Source organism: Mya arenaria, chromosome 12 (assembly GCF_026914265.1).
Source record: "Mya arenaria isolate MELC-2E11 chromosome 12, ASM2691426v1".
NCBI lineage: Eukaryota > Metazoa > Mollusca > Bivalvia > Myida > Myidae > Mya > Mya arenaria.
This window is the reverse complement of record NC_069133.1, coordinates 18,132,920-18,155,085: the sequence shown is the minus strand read 5'-3', so window position 1 is coordinate 18,155,085 and position 22,166 is coordinate 18,132,920. Positions and strand designations below refer to the sequence as shown.

Here is a 22,166-nt window from a genome sequence, read left to right as displayed (position 1 = left end):
TTTAACATTAAGTATTCCTATTCCATCACTATTGGTTCAACATTAAGTATTCCTATTCCACCACTATTGGTTTAACATTAAGTATTAATATTCCATCACATTAAGTTTAACATTAAGTATTCCTATTCCATCACTTTTAGTTTAGCACAAAGTATTCCTATTACATCACTATTAGTTTAACATTAAGTATTCCTATTCCATCACTATTGGTTTAACATTAAATATTCCTATTCCATCACTATTATTTTAAAAACAGACACGTTCTTTTTTCAATTCAGCTGGTATGTAGACCAGTGTGTGCATATCACGTGATAAATTACGTCATAAATGCTACGTCGGAAGGCAATATCTTGCTGCGAATGAAGACTTAAATTAAAGATAACTTCACTATTTCTTCACCATTTTAAATGAAACATAGCTCAGTTTACGCCACTTACGGAGCCCCGCCTTTGTTTGTTTTTTTTACCAGAGTTTGATTGAAAGTTTAGTTTTTTAAAACACCTCGACAAACCTTTTCACAATACGGCCGTCTGACGGAGCACTGTCCAAACATTATTTTGGAAACAGGTTTGTCAAAGTGTTTGATGAAACTAATCACCATATCAATCTCCGGTAATAAAACGAAGGCGTGGTTCTTTAAGTGGCATAGACTGCCCTTTGTTTTATTTAAAATGGTGTAGTAAAAGAAAAGTTATCTTTGATTTAAGACTTCATCTAAAGTAAAATGTTGCCTTCCGACGTAGCATATATGACGCAATATATCACGTGGTATACACACACTGGAAGTGTTTGATGAAACTAATCACCTTATCAAACTCCGGTAATAAGACGAAGGTGGGGCTCTTTAAGACTGCCCTTTGTTTTATTTTAAATGGCGTTGTAACAGAAAAGTTATCTTTGATTTAAATCTTCATGTTGCTTAAAATGTTGCCTTCCGACGTAGCATGTATGATGTAATTTGTCACGTGGTATATACACACACTTGTAGACAGTAGAGCGCAAATGACATTTGACAATTTTGTTAAACAAGCATATTAAACAAGCCCCTGTTTAGCGAATTGTGTTGGCCATAAAATGCTTTCCTGTTTACATGACGAAACCACCCGTGCAAGCCTAGTTTCGGTTCAAGTCCCAGTGCCATTTAGGATTAAATTATTAGTGAAAAAAAATAAAGTGGGTATATAACCATGCTAGAGTCTCATATAACTATTGCCCTTGGATAATATTGAATTGATGTTAAGTTGTCTGATAACGCTTCTTCGATCTGCGGGCGCTTGCACTCCCTATGAAGAAGACTTAAATACACTGGACGAAATGCATTAACGGCCACTGATTTGTTTAAATATTAGAACAAAAATATATGTTTACAAACTTGTTTAATGCATACATTTTATTGCAAACATTTATTTAAAAAATCATTTCATTTAAACAATTGTTAATTCATTTAAATTTCAAAATAAGAATGTTTAAGGAAGTCACCATAAAATTAAAACCCACAAAGTAGTGTCTAGAAAAAATAATTAAATCCAGTTATCTGTAAGTCCACTATTTGCAGCATTTACTGGAGTTTTGTCGGCGACTTTGTCCTGTCTAAGGCAGCATTCGTCATTTTGTCATTTATTATCGCTTTTACATATGCATTCATTTAAAAAGATATCATATAAAATTTAAATTTGAAAAATTATTCCCATAGGATAAGCCGAAAGGGGGACACCGCCTCCCGGAAAATTCACGATCACCTTCGGGCGCTGGAATAAAAAGAAAGGAAAAATAAGATTAGATTTATTTCACTGGTGAAATACAGACGATATGAAATATGAAAAATCAGCAATCCCATGTGCAAATTGCCCTTTGGTAAGAGTATAAAATGCCGGCTGATCACCATTAAAGCCAGCGCTCACGGCTGTATACGGATACATCTTTCTTCTGGGTCAGCCCACTGGAATGTGTCTGAAACAAAGAAAAAATGTAGAAATATATTCATTAAATTTTAAATTCAACAAGGGTATAACAGGCTGATGTTTTCTTTTGTACGTAAACATACTGTTAATAGTGTTATGTAATAAGGTTAAGAGACGCACTTTTTCCAATCATTTCAAGTCAACAATTATTACTTCCATACTATTATTATTTTACTTGTTAGAAGACCAAATTAAGCATCCAAATTTATTAAAAATAACAATTGAGTTCACACCTTCGGAGAGGCATCCTATCAGGTAATATGATGATTTATGCCATTGGTCAAGATTCCAAGGAAAATATATTGTACAGCCAAAAATGTACTTAAGTAAAACTTCCCGTTTTTTAACAATTACTCAAGTATATTTTTTGCTGCGGAATTAAGTTTCTTAGAAATATGGACTAAATCTTTTTATCATAAAATTCTATGAGAAAATACGTTTTCACAAAATATAACAAATTGCAAGATTTAAAATCACTATGCTTTTATGTGGTAAAATATGTTCAGATTGAGATGAAAATTTGACTTGAGTATTTTTGTGATAATCGGGCCAAGGCTGCAAGTTCTCTAACGTTCTTAGCTTAACAAGCTTAAGTATCTTATTTCATTAAGCCAAATCTTTTACTTTATATTGATTTCCGTAAATAAAGAATTAGCTTATGGTGATCATACTAGAGTTAATTTCCTTTTAAAGTTTCAAATGTCTGAAGAATGTTGAATATATCACATTAAACCAAACAAAAATAGTGAGCTTATATTGATACTGTTATAATCAATGGACTTCAGACGTTCCAAGAAATAGGGGCCTGGAGGGGGGATATTCATAAAACTTCGTAAGTTATTTTCTAAACTAAATAACTTTCTTAAAATGCTCATACTCAAATAAAAATAAATGTATAAGTATACTTAAAATTAAAGTATGTTCTATTCAATAAGGTCAATAGAAATAATGTATTTTGGAAATTCTTTATTTTCTATTTCATAGGACTGAAGAGATACTTAAATTAGGAAAGTGACTTAAGTTAGAAAATGACTTAAGAAGTTTCATGAATATCACCCGAGGTATTCATTTCTCGTTTCATTTTAAAGTACCTTACCACAGGAAAGCTAAAAGCTTTATTTATTTTACAATTATACTTTCATTATTTTGGATTTCTAAGTGTGCTCTCTTTAAAACTTGAAATTAATACGCCGTTTAAACCAGAGGCAAATATGTGCGTATAAAATCAAATACCCACTTGGATAAATTTGCACTCGGGTCAAAATTTTCCCCATGGCTGGTGATGGGATTTATACAAACACATACCACAGGAGCAAATGATCTGCAGAGGGTATATTTTAATCCACCCATAGTGCAAATGTTTGTCATATAAACAGGGTATCAGTAGTACGTTTTATTAAGAAATACATATTGCTCCTGTAATAAATCAAATAATTGTCGCGTAATGCCAACGCTCACTTAACTTTCGTGATAGTTCGTTCAGTAACCAACCAACAACTGTTCAAGTCTTCTAAGTCTTTATTGTTCACCGTTCTTTCTAAGTATAATAATCAGTATATAATACAGCATGACATTTAAGGTAATCCCACATCCTAGCTGCCGTCCATTAAGGACCCAAGGCCGGTCTCCTTGCCGTGCCTAACCCAACTCCCTAACATTATAATCATGCGTCTATATATATCACTTTTTGTCTAGCTAGTGACAGTTGTGCACATCTAATTTCTTGCCATACACAAAAAGAACGTATTCTACAGTCATGAACTGTCCAGCTAATTGGACCAATAGCCAGCGGCTATCACGACTGTCACCAGCTAAGTACATCTACATTTAATTATGATGAAGTATTTGCCCTCTGTCTCAAATAAACTTTGAATTCTACTATTGATTTTTGGCTATCACTTTAAAGTGTTTCATACGTAACTTTTATGTTACGTGACACTTTAAAGTGTCTACACGCAACTACGTTACGCGACATAATGCATCATACCTTCTGGATGTGTCACTGACGTCCACACCATCACAATCGCAAGGCCGTTTACTGAGCGTTGAGCATTCCTTCCGTTACCAAACACGCTGGCAACGCATACCAGTCCACCATTGATGACGTCAGTTGGACGCCAGAAGCGCACGGCCTCTTGCGTGTAAGCGTACGTCAAACCTCCATATGTACAGACCGGATCCAGAACGGTGGCGCTGTATGCCATTGCGCCACTTCCGGGGAACCGGTAGCCGACGTTTGGACCGTCAACGGCTTCCACCTGATAAATGACCTCATATGGTTACAATTGCGATACATGATGATGATATGATATTATAATGGGACGTCCTGGCCAATAATCATCAACGTGTCGAATCTGAGTTTTAAAGCCTCCGACTTAGAAAACGTTATTTCTAAATGCTACACTATGGTGGCACATAGGTGACATCCGCAACATTTTATTTATATTGTGGCCACATTTTAGTAACCTATGGCCACAGCTTATGTGTACAAATGGCGTTTTAGTATCAGGCGTGCTAACTGTGTTATTGTCATAAAGCGGCAAAAATGAAACGGCTGTTTAAATTGGCTAATCTAAGTCGTGGCCACAAGTTACTAAGTTGTGGCCTCAAGTTACTAAGTTGTGGCCACTATTTAATAATCTGTGGGCTCACGTTATTAAGTTGTGGCCACGATTTAATAAGTTGTTGCCACGATTTAATAAGTTGTGGCCTCAATTTATTAAGTTGTGGAATCAAATTACAAAGTTGTGGCCACAATTAACTTAGTTGTAGACTCAAGTTACTTAATTGTGGCTTAAAATTAATAAGTTGTGGCCTCAAGTTACTAAGTTGTCGCCACGATTTAATAAGTTTTTTCTCAAGTTACTAAGTTGTGGACTCAAATTACTAAGTTGTGGCCTCAATTAACTAAGTTGTAGACTCAAATTACTAAGTTTTGGCTTAAAATTAATAAGTTGTGGTCACAAGTTACTTAGTTGTGTACTCAAATAACCAAGTTGTGGCCACCAGTTACTAAATTGTGGACTCAAGTAAAAAGGTTGTGGCCAAAAGTTTCTAAGTTGTGACCACAAGTTTCTAAGTTGTAGCTTAAAGTTAATAGTTTGTGGCCTCAAGTTACTAAGTTGTGGCTATAAGTTAATGAGTTGTGGCCTCAAGTTACTAAGTTGTGGTCACAAGTTACTAAGTTGGGTCACAAGTTACTTAGTTGTGGACTCAAGGTACTAAGTTGTGGCCACCAGTAACTAAGTTGTGGACTCAAGTAAAAAGGTTGTGGCCACAAGTTACTAAGTTGTGGCCACAAGTTACTATGTTGTAGCTTAAAGTTAATGAGTTGTGGCCTCAAGTTACTAAGTTGTGGCCTCATGTTACTAAGTTGTGGTCACAAGTTACTAAGTTGTGGCCTCAAGTTACTAAGTTGTGACTACAAGTTACTAAGTTGTGGCCTCAAGTTACTAAGTTGTGACCACAAGTTACTAAGTTGTAGCCTCAAGTTCTTAAGTTGTGGCCTCAAGTTACTAAGTTGTGGCCTCAAGTTATTAAGTTGTGGCCTTAAGTTATTAAGTTGTGGCCTCAAGTTACTAAGTTGTGACCACAAGTTACTAAGTTGTGGCCTCAAGTTCTTAAGTTGTGGCCTCAAGTTACTAAGTTGTGGCCTCAAATTATTAAGTTGTGGCTTTAAGTTACCAAGTTGTGACCACAAGTAAATAAGCTGTGGCCTCAAGTTAATAAGTCATGACAACAATTTAAAAAGTTGTGGCCTGCATGTTGAAGACGTGATTTGTAACAAATACAGCATTTTAACCATTTTGATATTGTAATATTGATTGTAGTTTTGAGTTTTGCATTTGAAACCGAAACTCAAGATGTTACTGTAATGAATACGGGCCCGGCATTTTAACACGTTTTCGTCTAGACCCAAGCATGGTCAAGCACACAACGAGATGTGACCAGAAAAGCGCCCTTTTGTTATAAGAAAACATAAAATATAAAAAACTGATGCACCAACGACAATGACGGGAATATTTTCATACTAGCATAGACCCACCCATGCTCTGGTAAAGGAATCTACATGACCGGAAGTTAGCGGAATTTCCAGCTGTTCGTCAACAACTTCCGGTCCCAGGTCCATGGCGGCGGTGATGGCCGGCTGAAGGGATGATGCAGCCCACGCGTACATCTCAAGCATCCCAGAAGAGCAATGAGGGAATATTTCATAGCCGTCTGAACCGCCAGCAAGGAGGCCTGTATACCAGAAATACACAACAGCAGGCGTATATTAACAAAACAAAATGTACTAGCACTAGGAGTGTTTTTTTAATATAATTGTAAGTTTGCAATCAAGAACTAAACCAGCAACTCTGATGTACAATATAAGGGGAAAGGCGCCAATTTAAGTGTTCAACACTTCGAGAAAATATTACACTTTAGTTCATTCAACGACATACATTTTCGATACAAACATATTCAAAGGTGAACTAATTTTTTGTCGACGTTTTGTCAATGTATATATTTGTTAAAACATATTTCGAAATCTCTAAAAAAATATGCACCTGTGTCAGAGACCCACACCCGGATGTTACGATCGTTGAAGGCGTGTATGAAGTATTCATTGTCAGGGTTATCATCCGGATATGACACGAAACTCGCACCTGCAGGAAAAGTGAGACGTTTTCGAAACGCTTCTAGTGCGGGTATGTTTAAGTGTTAAACTTTGTGTGCGCAACGTCATTCAAGTGCTTGTATAAATAATAAGGTTTCAATTGACTAGTTTAAAAGCACGATAAAATTGATTTTTATATGAGAAAACAGTGAGCATATAAGTACACGTTTAGAACGTGAGTTCGCACATGTCGCAAAATTCATTTGCATCTTTTAGAATGAAAAAAAATCATTACAATATATTGCCAAAATATGTTTCTTGCCTTATTATTACGATAGTAGGCCCGATATGTCGTTTAGAACAGATATGTTTCACGCCTTTTAAAGTCATATCCATAGCAAAGGAATGGTTCGTCAATAAAAACGTAAATGAAATGAAGTACAAATGGATTTACACGAACATTCATTGGATTTTAATAGTTCGTTTCCATGGAAACGGGAAGGAAGAAAGGGCATCTACCATGGAGCAATGCTATGGCCAATCCGGTTTCCGTAAATTACTATCTTTGTAATTCGTAATTCGAGTGTCTAAACGTCTGTTTTGTGTGTCCAAGTTGAAATTGATTGCCAGTGAAGTGTAGTATTGCATTAATAAACGAGAGCGCCTTAAGTAAATTCAGTTTAACTGCAAAATTTATTTTACTACGCGATCTTCTTGCAGCGTAGTAAAATATAACGAATTCTGACATTGTAAACCGTCAATATGCTTCCAAGATTGTTTTCCATTGAAAAGGGCCGAGGTGTTCCGAATCCGAATGGGAGTGGAATAAATGTGAAGTAGAAGAACGGTAACTTTAAAATAGAGTTCTTACCGTACAATAAGAAGCGTGCGGATTAATTAAAGCGATGGTGAATCAGAAGCCAGTGTTACGAACAGTTATAAGTCTGAGATCAGGTTAAGATTAAAACACTTTTATTAAATTACAAAGAGGCGTCTTTATTCCGTTTGTATCACAAAAATAATTGTCAGTTTCAAATGGTAATATAATAATTCAGCAAATTACATTACAATTACTCAACTATACGGAAAGTTACATTGAAATGAAGATTTTCATTTTTTCCACTTCAGTCTTGAGAATGCTCGTAATCTTCGACAGTTTGGCTATTCTATTCGGCGCGATAATTATATTTAATACGCAAGCTATTTATTCCACATTACGTGCACATTTATAGTTCCATACAGGACAACCCTCGCGAATGAGATTATGATTAACTAGGTCTTGTTTTGTATAATTTCGATAATTCGGTGCAGTCACCACAACATTTACGTACCAACTTTATCGGCCATGTAACTATATAAACGTACCAACGTTGTCTGCCATGTAACTGTGTATACGTACCAACGTTGTCTGCCATGTAACTATATATACGTACCAACGTTGTCGGCCATGTAACTGTATATACGTACCAACGTTATCTGCCATGTAACTGTATATACGTACCAACGTTGTCTGCCACGTAACTATATATACGTACCAACGTTGTCTGCCATGTAACTATATATACGTACCAACGTTGTCTGCCATGTAATATACGTACCGACGTTGTCTGCCATGTAACTATATATACGTACCAACGTTGTCTGCCATGTAACTATATATACGTATCAACGTTGTCTGCCATGTAACTGTATATACGTACCAACGTTGTCTGCCATGTAACTGTATATACGTACCAACGTTATCTGCCATGTAACTGTATATACGTACCAACGTTGTCTGCCATGTAACTATATATACGTACCAACGTTATCTGCCATGTAACTATATAAACGTACCAACGTTGTCTGCCATGTAACTGTATATACGTACCAACGTTGTCTGCCATGTAACTATATATACGTACCGACGTTGCCTGCCATGTAACTATATATACGTACCGACGTTATCGGCCAAGTAACTATATATACGTACCAACGTTGTCTGCCATGTAACTATATATACGTACCAACGTTGTCTGCCATGTAACTGTATATACGTACCAACGTTGTCTGCCATGTAACTATATATACGTATCAACGTTGTCTGCCATGTAACTGTATATACGTACCAACGTTATCTGCCATGTAACTATATATACGTACCAACGTTGTCTGCCATGTAACTGTATATACGTACCAACGTTGTCTGCCATGTAACTATATATACGTACCAACGTTGTCTGCCATGTAACTGTGTATACGTACCAACGTTGTCTGCCATGTAACTATATATACGTACCAACGTTGTCTGCCATGTAACTGTATATACGTACCAACGTTATCTGCCATGTAACTGTATATACGTACCAACGTTGTCTGCCACGTAACTATATATACGTACCAACGTTGTCTGCCACGTAACTATATATACGTACCAACGTTGTCTGCCATGTAACTATATATACGTACCAACGTTGTCTGCCATGTAATATACGTACCGACGTTGTCTGCCATGTAACTATATATACGTACCAACGTTGTCTGCCATGTAACTATATATACGTACCAACGTTGTCTGCCATGTAACTGTATATACGTACCAACGTTGTCTGCCATGTAACTGTATATACGTACCAACGTTATCTGCCATGTAACTGTATATACGTACCAACGTTGTCTGCCATGTAACTATATATACGTACCAACGTTATCTGCCATGTAACTATATAAACGTACCAACGTTGTCTGCCATGTAACTGTATATACGTACCAACGTTGTCTGCCATGTAACTGTATATACGTACCGACGTTGCCTGCCATGTAACTATATATACGTACCGACGTTATCGGCCAAGTAACTAAATATACGTACCAACGTTGTCTGCCATGTAACTATATATACGTACCAACGTTGTCTGCCATGTAACTGTATATACGTACCAACGTTGTCTGCCATGTAACTGTGTATACGTACCAACGTTATCTGCCATGTAACTATATATACGTATCAACGTTGTCTGCCATGTAACTGTATATACGTACCAACGTTGTCTGCCATGTAACTATATATACGTACCAACGTTGTCTGCCATGTAACTGTATATACGTACCTACGTTGTCTGCCATGTAACTGTATATACGTACCAACGTTGTTTGCCATGTAACTGTATATACGTACCGACGTAGTCTGCCATGTAACTGTATATACGTACCAACGTTGTCTGCCATGTAACTATATATATACGTACCAACGTTGTCTGCCATGTAACTATATATACGTACCAACGTTGTCTGCCATGTAACTATATATACTTACCAACGTTGTCTGCCATGTAACTGTATATACGTACCAACGTTGTCTGCCATGTAACTATATATACGTACCGACGTTATCGGTCATGTAACTGTATATACGTACCGACGTTATCGGTCATGTAACTGTATATACGTTCCAACGTTATCGGTCATTTATATATATATATATATATATATATATACGTACCAACGTTATCGGCCATGTAACTGTAAATACGTACCGACGTTGTCTGCCATGTAACTATATATACGTACTAACGCTATCGGCCATGTAACTATATATGCGTACCGACGTTATCGGTCATGTAACTATATATACGTACCGACGTTATCGGCCATGTAACTATATATACGTACCGACGTTATCGGCCATGTAACTGTTAATACGTACCAACGTTGCCTGCCATGTAACTATATATACGTACCGACGCTATCGGCCATGTAATTATATATGCGTACCGACATTATCGGCCATGTAACTATATATACGTACCAACGTTATCGGTCATGTACCTGAATATACATACCGACATTATCTGCCCTGTAACTATATATCCGTACAGATGTTATCGGCCATGCAACTATATATATAAGTACCGACGCTATCGGCCATATAACTATATAAACGTACCGACGTTATCGACCATGTAACTGTATATACGTACCGACGCTATCGGCCATGTAACTGTATATACGTACCGACGCTATCGGCCATGTAACTGTATATACGTACCGACGTTATCGACCATGTAACTGTATATACGTACCGACGCTATCGGCCATGTAACTGTATATACGTACCGACGCTATCGACCATGTAACTGTATATACGTACCGACGCTATCGGCCATGTAACTGTATATACGTACCGACGTTATCGACCATGTAACTGTATATACGTACCGACGCTATCGACCATGTAACTATATATACGTACCGACGTTATCGACCATGTAACTGTATATACGTACCGACGCTATCGGCCATGTAACTGTATATACGTACCGACGCTATCGGCCATGTAGCCGGGCATTTGCCCGTCTATGAGTTTGGCTCTGACCAGGACCAGAGCCGGGTAAGCATCAAGTCCGTGGGCTGTCGTAACGTACAACTCGCTCGCTGCAAAAATGTTATGGTCTTGATAAGAGTATAATATTAATTAATTTTATAAGCTCAGCAATTGTAGTGGTCACATTTAAAAAACATGTATTATACAAGATTACCATTCAGAAAACGTAAATTAGATCGTAAGAAATAAAATAAATGAAAATTACAAATTAAATACCGATTTTTAGCTAGCTAATTAACAATAACGAACACATATGCTAAATGTTAATGACAATGTGTGTGGGTTTTAAATACGACTGTAAGTATCGTAAACGTATCACATCATGAATTGGTATTTGGGAATTTTTCTTTCAATACAAATATTAATGCCAACGGCATGTGTGACGTATTATACTTACGATCAGCGGAGCGAGCCCGGACGGGGACGGCCGTTTTGTTCATATCCGGTGTCGGCAGGGAACCAGCTCGCCACGCGCGGAACCGCACGTGCACATGGTCTTCTTCTTGGGAGTTCCGGCCCGAGAAATACGTGCCATTCTCTGACAAAAAGCGTTCGATGGCACACGTTATTATTAGTTTAAAGCTGCGCGCTCACAGATTAACCGTTTTGACTACCGTACTAAATCGTACAAGTTTACTTCAATAAAGGAGAAACCAGTCATAAAATACGCTCTTGTTTGTGTACCCTTATATATAGCGAACTCGGCCTTTCAACTGTTTGCACCTCTTTGTTTACCCGTATACCCAGCGAACCCGGCCCTTTCGATCCACTGTTAGCCCCTCTTTGTTTACCCGTTTACCCAGCGAAACCGGCCCTTCCACTGTTTGGCCCTCTTTGTTTACCCGTTTACCCAGCACTTCCACTGCTTGCCACTCTTTGTTTACCCGTATACATACAGAGTCCGGCCCTACCTCTGTTTGCCGTTCTTTGTTTACCTGTATACATACAGAGTCCGGCCCTACCTCTGTTTTCCCTTCTTTGTTTAACCGTATACATACAGAGTCCGGCCCTACCTCTGTTTGCCCTTCTTTGTTTACCCGTATACACACAGAGTCCGGCTCTACCTCTGTTTTCCCTTCTTGGTTTACCCGTATACATACAGAGTCCGGCCCTACCTCTGTTTGCCCTTCTTTGTTTACCCGTATACAAACAGAGTCCGGTCCTACCTCTGTTTTCCCTTCTTTGTTTACCCGTATACATACAGAGTCTGGCTCTACCTCTGTTTCCCTTCTTTGTTTACCCGTATACATACAGAGTCCGGCCCTACCTCTGTTTGCCCTTCTTTGTTTACCCGTATACAAACAGAGTCCGGTCCTACCTCTGTTTTCCCTTCTTTGTTTACCCGTATACACACAGAGTCTGGCCCTTCCACTGTTTGGCCCTCTTTGTTTACCCGTATACATACAGAGTCTGGCCCTACCTCTGTTTTCCCTTCTTTGTTTACCCGTATACAAACAGAGTCCGGTCCTACCTCTGTTTTCCCTTCTTTGTTTACCCGTATACACACAGAGTCTGGCCCTTCCACTGTTTGGCCCTCTTTGTTTACCCGTATACATACAGAGTCCGGCCCTACCTCTGTTTGCCCTTCTTTGTTTACCTGTATACATACAGAGTCCGGCCCTACCTCTGTTTTCCCTTCTTTGTTTACCCGTATACACACAGAGTCCGGCCCTACCTCTGTTTGCCCTTCTTTGTTTACCCGTATACACACAGAGTCTGGCCCTACCTTTGTTTGCCCTTCTTTGTTTACCCGTATACATACAGAGTCCGGCCCTACCTCTGTTTTCCCTTCTTTGTTTACCCGTATACATACAGAGTCCGGCCCTACCTCTGTTTCCCTTCTTTGTTTACCCGTATACATACAGAGTCCGGCCCTACCTCTGTTTGCCCTTCTTTTTGTTCCTGTATGCATAGCAAACCGGCCCACCCATCGCTAGACCCTCTTTGTTTGACTGTAGATATAATAATCTCGGCCTTTCCATCGTTTGCCCCTCTTTGTTTACCTGTATATATAGCAAACCCGTCCCTTCCAAGTTTGCTATTTTTTATGGGAGCGCTTGCTACAATTTTCTCGTTATTGTAATAGTATATGACGCCACCAAACGGCTCTGATTCGTCGTCGTCCCTTGGACGCCCACCTGAAAGTTGAAATAGACAAATTACGCGTTTAAAATGACACACTTTGGTAAAAGTAGATATATTTCAGGGCATTTGTTGACATGCCAGTCGCGGCCAACTTTTTACAGATCGATGTAGCTTTTTACATATTGGTGCAAGTCTTTACATATCGGCACAACTATTGACATATTGATGCAACTATTGGCATATCGGGGCAAATTTTGACAAAGTAGGGCAATTATTGACATATAATGTATTGAGGCAAGCATTAACATATCGAACCACCTATTGACATACAACGCAAATGGGCAATAATTGACATATTAAGAAAACTTTTGGCAAATCGGAGCAAACTTTGTCATTTTGGGATAACTTATGTTATATTGGAGCAAATATTGACATATTTGACCAACTAGTAACATATCGGGCCAATTATTGACATAAATGGCCAAGTATTGACATAATCAGGTTAACTTTTGACATAGCATATCAGACAAACTATTGATAATCAGGCCAACTATTGACGTATCGGATCAACTATTGGTTAATAAGGAAAGACAGATCGAGCTAGTTATTGACAAAGCGGGGAAACTGTTGATATATGAGGGGAAATGTTGATATATTGTAGCAAATATCGAAATTTCGGGAAATGTTATGATATATCGAGCCATCTATTGATTTTGGGCCAACTATTGATAGAACAGAACAGAACAGAAATTGTATTAGACTATTGAAATGAGAATTGCAGTGAAAATACATATATTATACACATAAAGAGGCTTTGAACTTTAACCATAATATAATAATTAAGATCATGGCAATAAGAGGAGTACCTTATATTCTAAAGTTAACTTTTCTAATGATATATTTCATGAATTTACACAACTTTAAAAACATAATACAATATGGATTCAATTTCATAACACGTTTAAATGACAATAATTGGGGTTCGAAAATTAAAGTTATCAATAAAACGTCGTACTTCTTAAATGAAAAAAACTACATTCTAACAAATAATGAAATTCATCACCCATACGATTAGAAACACAACGATGGCAATTTCTGTCATTTATATTTATATTCCTCCAACTACCAACTTCAACTGGAAAGTGATTGTTTCCTGTTCTAAATCGTATAATATAATTCAACAATTTTGACGGTGTTTTAACAAGATAGTTTTCAAATTCAAATCGTTCTTTAAACAACCTATAATTTACACATTTACTTGAAGACAGTAGTGTACCATTCGTTTAAAAACAAATCAGACAGTTTCTGCTTAACACCCTTTTGTAACCATTTTTTTTATTTGGAAATTCGTGGCTTTTCCAATAATTTATTATACCATATTTGATGAAGATATTCTTAACATGTTTAATCCATTTGAAGTCATTAGCTCTTATATTTGCAGAATACAATGTGACGTTGTATACTGAGATTGAGAGTTTATGACAAGATGGAACGAAAAGTTAGACCAGTAATTGACCATTCATGAATCTATATCTATTTGCAAGGCTAAACGCGTTTCACCATGTACCATACATGTTGGCGTACTACTTTAACATTTAATATATATATTTTAAACATTTTAATTGAACCTTTTGGAGTATGTAATTGTTACCAAAACCACTTTAATAAAGAAATACCTTAATATTTATATTCCATAACAACATTTATAGTATTATTACATAAAGAAAACGTATAATGAATCTACCTCTGGAGAAAATGAAAACCTTAGTTTTTGAGGTATTAACAGTTAAATTCCACTGCAAGCAATAAATAAGGTATAGTGCATTCTGTAAATCTATAGCAGATTCAGACAATATCACAGTATCGTCAGCATAAAGGAGTACGAATAACTTAATAAAAAATCAATTAATCTGAAATTATGTTCATGTTTATCAATAACAATGTCATTTACAACCAAACTATTTAGAAAATACTGATGCAAATCATTTACAAAGAATGAAAATAGTAAAGGAGATAACTTTTCTCCTTGTCGGACTCCAACTCAACAAGAAAAATAGCCCGACTTTGTTTCATTTACTTTTACACAGCTTTTTTGCTTGTTCGTACATGTTTCTTACAACATTTAAAAGGTTTCCTTCTATCTTATGTCCATATAGTTTAAATCATAGCATGTTTCTATTAATATAATTAAAGGCACATTTTATGTCAATAAAGGCAGAGTAATTTGTTGCGAGATGTGTACAGGTGTTCTATAAGAATGTTTAAAACAAACATGTTATCGACTGTTGAATGTGCTGGTCTAAAACCAGTTTGAAATTCGCTTAACATATCGTACTTTTCAATGAATTTTAATAATCTATTATTCAAAACTGTTGTAAATAGCTTACCAAAGCAACTAAGCAGTGTTATTGGGCGATAATTAGCGGGATCACACATATCACCCTTATTTTTTTACATTGGGTTAATAACACCAATTGTCCAATTTTCTGGTAAAGTTGCAGTTTTAAAGACAATATTAAATAGCTTAAGATACACACTCTTCATGATATCAAAAGAATGTTTCAGGTATTCATTTATAATCTTATCATTGCCAGATGCCTTGTTATTTTTTAAAATTTCTAACAGCACTTTTAATTACTTCAAGTTTTATTTCGCTATCTAGCATGTGGTTATCTACATCTGCTTTAATATCAGAACAGAACAGAACAGAATTTATTACACGTAAACTATACAGTTGTTTGTGTGTTTCATATACGTATTAAATATATTACAATTACAATTATACAGTGTAGTGTGAAATATTAAATCAATATTATATTCAATCTATGTTTAAGGATGAACTTGAATAGTAAATCACAAATCTATCAAACTATAATAGTATACAATACAATAACCAAATGCTTTTTATATACTAGTATATGTTGGAACAAAGGATATTCAATTGATCAATTTCTAACATTAAAACAGACTAGCATTGTATATATAAACATAAATGGTAACACATAGCTACAAATGTTGACAATGCAAACTACTGCTTGAGATAAATATGTGTATCAAGGCTTATAATTATAGATTTATTAATAAAGTAGAACGCACCTTAAATGCTTCCGATATGTATTTGCTTAACATAATTGTTTTAGATGTGTTCTGTGTATTAAGCAGTTGCACAAGTTTAAACATACTAGGTCTAATTCTATAATAACCTTTAATATAAGTTTGTCTTAATTGGACATTAGGTGTACACTTAAATATAAAATGAGATTTGTCTTCTATTTCGTTCGAATCACATACTTGACAAAGACGTAAGTGGCGCTCTAATCTATCATATCTGCCAGTATGAATTCTTATATTATGCGAACATATACGAATTTTTGGGATAGCAATTCTAAGATTTCTTGACACAATATTGTCTAAATAGTATTCAAACTCAAATACAGTTTTATGTACTCTATAAACAGTTAAAACACCATTTTCATTAACTCTTCCATGCCATTGTTGTAAATATTCGTCTATCAGACGCTGTTTAAAAATGTAAATGAATTGGTTTTCGTTTAGCTGTGTATCATTACACCATACATAATAGAAGCCATACCGGGTGAGAAGGTTCTTAAGTAACCTTATTGAACCAATTATCTTGATTGTTATCAATATCGAACATAGCGTCTTCTATGACAGATTGAGTAATTACATTATCACTTTTCTTAAGTTTGAGTCAGTATTTTACAATACGTACATATCTATTTATATACAATGGATATCTACCCAATTCACCGTATACAGCAACATTTGAAGACGATTGTCTAACGCCTAGTACGGCTTTGCAAAATTTTACATGTATCTTCTCTAGCTGAGTAGACTTCACAAGAAACAATCAATTTCACACCCGTATGTAATAATAGATTAAACAAAGGCATCAAATAATTGCAAAGCTACCCTAGGTTTACATTCATATTTTTTAGATTTGACAACAAGGTGTTGACTGCTTTTAAACCTTTACCATATAATGTTTTCTGAATTAAGGCTAAAATTACCAATAGAATTTACAGTTACTCCTAGATAGTTAAAATCAATTACAATGTCAACATCTTCGTTTGCATACACCCATTTTTCATTACGTTTTGTACCACCTCTTTTTCCAAAAATTACAATTTTTGTTTAAGCAATATTGACTTCTAAGCCCCAGGTATTACAATAATTGTATAAACGGTCAAACGACATTTGTAAGTCTTCCGGGGTTTCACCAAGAACAACCATATCATCAGCAAATAACAAGAAAATCAAACAAATGTCACGTAAGGCTAAACCACAATCGTTTCTATTTTGTAAATACTTCTAAGTCTTCCACAAATAATGAATAATATCAAACGCATTTGTATCCGTATTGATATCAGCATGAACTTCAATTATATCGCCCGAGACGACATTTTTAAAATGATCAAACATTGCATAAAAAGATGCAGAACAGTTGTTAGCTTTCGAGCGTTCAAATATATCCAAAAGCTTTTGGGGTCAGATTTATTGAGCTGATTTAACTATGTTTACTCTATGTTGTTTTTTATAGTTTGTGTTAAATACTTTCTTATAGTTTTACTTGCAATATTAAAACTATGTTCATGGTGGGAATCCCTGCGAAGTATATACAACAACTTTTGCTCTATGGGAAGGTATGTTTGGTAATATGATTGGAGAAATTAACTTGTCACTTGTTCGTTGATATGACTGGGAAGGTTTGTTTAGTAATTATGATTGGGGAAATTAATTCGACACTTGTTCGTTGCTATGGCCGGGAAGGTATGTATGGTAATTGTGATTGGGGAAATTAACTTCACACTTCTTCCTTGCTACTGCCGGGAAAGTATGTATGGTAATTATGATTTGGGAAATTAACTTTACACTTGTTCGTTGCTATGGCCATGAAGGTTTGTATGGTTATTTTGGTTGGAGAAATAAACTTTACACTTGTTCGTTGCGATGGCCGGGAAGGTATGTATGGTAATTATGATTAGAGAAATTAACTAAACATTTGTTCGTTGCTATAGCCGGGAAGTTATGTATGGTAATTATGACTGGTGATATAAACATGACACTTGTTCGTTCCTATGGCCCTGAAGGTGTGTATGGTTATAATGGTATGGGGAATTAACTTGACACTTGTTCGTTGCTATGGCCCTTAAGGTATGTACGGTAATTGTGATTTGGGAAATTAACTTCACACTTGTTCGTTGCTATGGCCATGAAGGTTTGCATGGTTATTTTGATTGGAGAAATAAACTTGACACATGTTCGTTGCTATGGCCGGGAAGGTATGTATGGTAATTATGATTCGTGATATATATAAACATGACACTTGTTCTTTGCTTTGGCCCTGAAGGTTTGTATGATTATAATGATTGGGGAAATTAACTTGAAACTTGTTCGTTGCTATGGCCCTTAAGGTTTGTATGGTAATTATGCTTGGGGGAATAACTTGACACTTTTTCGTTGCTATGTCCATGAAGGTTTGTATGGTATATTTTGATTGGGGAAATAAACTTGACACTTTTTCGTTGCTATGGCCGGGAAGGTATGTATGATAGTTATGATTGGGGAAATTAACTAAACATTTGTTCGTTGCTATGGCCGGGAAGTTATGTATGGTAATTATGATTGGAGAAATGAACTGGACACTTGTTCGTTGCCATGTCCGGGAAGGTATGTTTTGTAATAATGATTGGTGAAATTTACCTGACACTTGTTCGTTGCTATGGTCGGAAAGGTATGTATGGTAATTACGATTGGGGAAATTAACTGGACACTTGTTCGTTGCCATGTCCGGGAAGGTAAGTTTTGTAATAATGATTGGTGAAATTTACCTGACACATGTTCGTTGCTATGGTCGGGAAGGTATGGTTTGTAATCATGATTGGAGAAATTTACTTGACACTTGTTCGTTGCTTTGGCCATAAGGTATGTATTGCACTTATGATTTGAGAAATTAACTTGACACTGTTTGTTGTTATGGCTATAAAGATAAGTTCTGTACGTATGATTGGAAAAAATGACTTCTAATTTGTTTGTTGCTATGGAGTATGGTATGTTTGGTACGTATGAAAACTATATTTAGAATCTGCGTGGACGCGTGTGTTACCGCGGGCTTTTTGTGTTTAGTAAGGTGCGAACGTTGTATGCAAAGGCATGACTTAATAATGAATGTTTGCTTTGAATTGACTAGTCGCAAAAACAATTTCTGCAATTTGTCGTTAATCCATTGGATAATTCAACAGTGTGCATTCATTTATTTATAATATTTGTCCACCCAAATGTTTTTCGGAAAACTTTTCTAAATTACCTTTTTAATAACTGATCAACATTTATGGCATGTTAATAAATGCCCGTTTTTCATTCAAACGGTGTTTGTTTTTCTTCAATCCATACTAGTTCGACTTCCCTGTACGTAATGTAACTTTGACCTTGGACAATTACATAAACAATAAACCATCATAATATTGGCGACCATATTATTTGATTGACATCTGGCTACTGAAATTAATCGGCAATCGTACCTATGTATTTTATTGGTGCAACTATTGGCATACATTTTACGACGGTCATGTTATAAAGGCTCTGTGAAGTGTTATTTTCAAGTACCTGTATAGTATTGCAGGCAAAGAAATAACTAGAAATCGGTATCATGATTTACATGGATGGGGTCAAATCACCATTATTTATAATTAAGTTTGAATTAAAATCATAAATAATGAATAAGTAATTGTCACGAATATAGGTTATACTGTCACAGAAATATTCGTACAAAACAGAAAAAATAGACAAAATCAAACCTATTCCAGTGAATATGAAGTCTTTGTTAGGCTCGTGCATGGCCTTGACCTGGACGTCAACTAGAAGGGGCGTCTCCCCGAGCCCATGTTTGACGGTGACACGCGCCTGCTCGCTGTCCCCTGAACGCATCGGAATCCACATACTCTCGTAGTCAGGAACGCTCAGTCCTAGAGCTGAAATTATCACGCGGTCACAGGACTGAAAATGGGTTAACAGTGCCATTTTCACAAAAATATGATTTTTGTTAATTACCCTTAAATGTAGATAAACATTTATCTGGTTCCTTACGTACTTTTCAATACAATAGAAATCGATCCCAAAAACAATATTTGCATTAATTATTGCTCGGAATGGGCATGAACACGTGGACAAGTGCTCTTCAAAGAAGACCGAGATACACCAACACGTGTCCAATGATACATGTCATAGGGCTGCCGACGGATAACAATTTATAATAATAATAATAATAATAATAAAAATGATTATTTTAATAATAATAATAATAATAATTATAATAATAATAATAATAATAATAATAATAATAATAATAATAATAATTATAATAATAATAATAATAATAATAACGATAAAAATAATAATAATAATTATAAAAATAATAATAATAATAATAACGATAATAATTGTAATAATAATAATAACGATAATAATTGTAATAATAATAATAATAATAATAATAATAATAATAATAATAATAATAATAATAATAATAACGAAAATAATAATAATAATAATAATAATAACGAAAATAATAATAATTAATGATAATATCAATAACAACAATAGCAACAACAACAATAATACTTACAACAACAATTAGTAACATAAATCACTGAAAGTTATTATTTAGAATTTTATATAAAACTGCACAAGTTTTTTGCTTCCTTCGGAGCAAACAATACATGCAGAAAATTATTATTTTTATACTACAATTTTTTTTTGGTAGTAATTAAAGCATTGTAACAACTTACCAGTTTTGTTGATCGCCAAAAGGCAAATTAATACCAGTGACAGCATGTTCGTATGAAATATAAATTTCACCGATATGGGGTGGTATTCAATATGCAACTAAATTTAGTCAATTTTATGGTCATACATCATTGACTCCATTCACTGTAAAGGTCCGTTACTTGTATCGAACAATCCGATTAGTTACATCGTTCTTAGATCCAATTAAGACCAGTATTGAATACAACTCATGATCTTTATCGTTGCTGTGTGAGAATCATTTATCACATGAACATATTCAAGCACTTCCTTATCCATGCACTTGGTAATTTAATAAACAGATTCTTTTTACGACTACACTTAAGTTTAAAGATAATCTCCCATGGGAAAATATCCCGGTACATACATTATATTTGAATTTCGTGAGCCCAGTGGCGTCAAAAACAATCGGAGCACCTCGGCAATTTTCCTTCTAAAAAACCCTGGGATGTCTATGGGTGGTTTAAAGTGTCATATTTATTTACATAAATCATAATTATTAATGCATTAATACACTTCACTGGGAATCAATTTCAATTTAATGATAAAAATACACGATAAAACACTGTAATGTCACAAAGTACAGCTGACAAATTCAAACAAAGTACAGGTCGAAACTTCATTAACGTTGAAGTAATGCACCAGTCAAATGTAACCACGCCCCCCCCCCCCAGGTCCGGGGAAGAGCGGGGAGTTTGACTTTCGGTCCAGCCAAGCCCGGGACGAACTTCTGGTAAAATTCCCGCCAAATGCCCCCGCACCCAAGGGACCCTAGGTAAGGCCTATTTCCCGCTTTTTTTGCGCCAAGACAAAAACCACCGCATTCACCCGGCACTTAGGGGCCATCTGAAAGGTAAAATCAATGGTTACAATTGACTGGTGCATAAATTATCATATTAAATACTGTTCTCATACCATTTTAAAAGGAAACTGCATGGCAGATGGATTTTGCAGTTTTACAAATTATCAACAGACATTTGCTAACATTATTTTTTTACATTTTCTTTTGGCTCATAGATTTCCAAAAAGCAACAACACAAGAATATTTATGTTTAGACGATATAAGGTTATAATCTCTTTCTTTTTTATTAAGTGGGGACATCTTAAGAGGTAATGGAATTCACTGCCGATTTCGTTTGGATTTCAAATGCTGCATTTTCGTTCATTTCTAATGACTGTAACATACTTAACAAAAGTTAACAAAAGGCTGTTTACATGAGGCTGGCACGGTACATTGAAGTGTTACAAGATTATTGTCTCTATATATTTGATACATATAACATTCATATTGATATTTCTGTTTTATTTTTGTACATCCGGATTTCTGACCAAT

At 35.6% G+C, this 22,166-nt stretch overlaps 1 protein-coding gene across 1 annotated transcript; it reads right to left on the bottom strand.

Moving 5' to 3' along the window:
- Positions 1–1,395: 1,395 nt before the first annotated feature.
- Positions 1,396–21,018, bottom strand: LOC128210316 (uncharacterized). Its single transcript, XM_052914584.1, has 10 exons — positions 20,818–21,018; positions 19,828–20,001; positions 12,928–13,062; positions 11,322–11,462; positions 10,861–10,974; positions 6,512–6,610; positions 6,007–6,203; positions 3,949–4,219; positions 1,883–1,950; positions 1,396–1,748 (listed from the first exon to the last, which is right to left on the bottom strand). Exons 1-9 carry the CDS (start codon positions 20,861–20,863, stop codon positions 1,898–1,900), a joined length of 1,230 nt encoding a protein of 409 aa, XP_052770544.1. The 5' UTR covers positions 20,864–21,018; the 3' UTR covers positions 1,396–1,748; positions 1,883–1,897.
- Between the last annotated feature and the right edge of the window lie 1,148 nt (positions 21,019–22,166).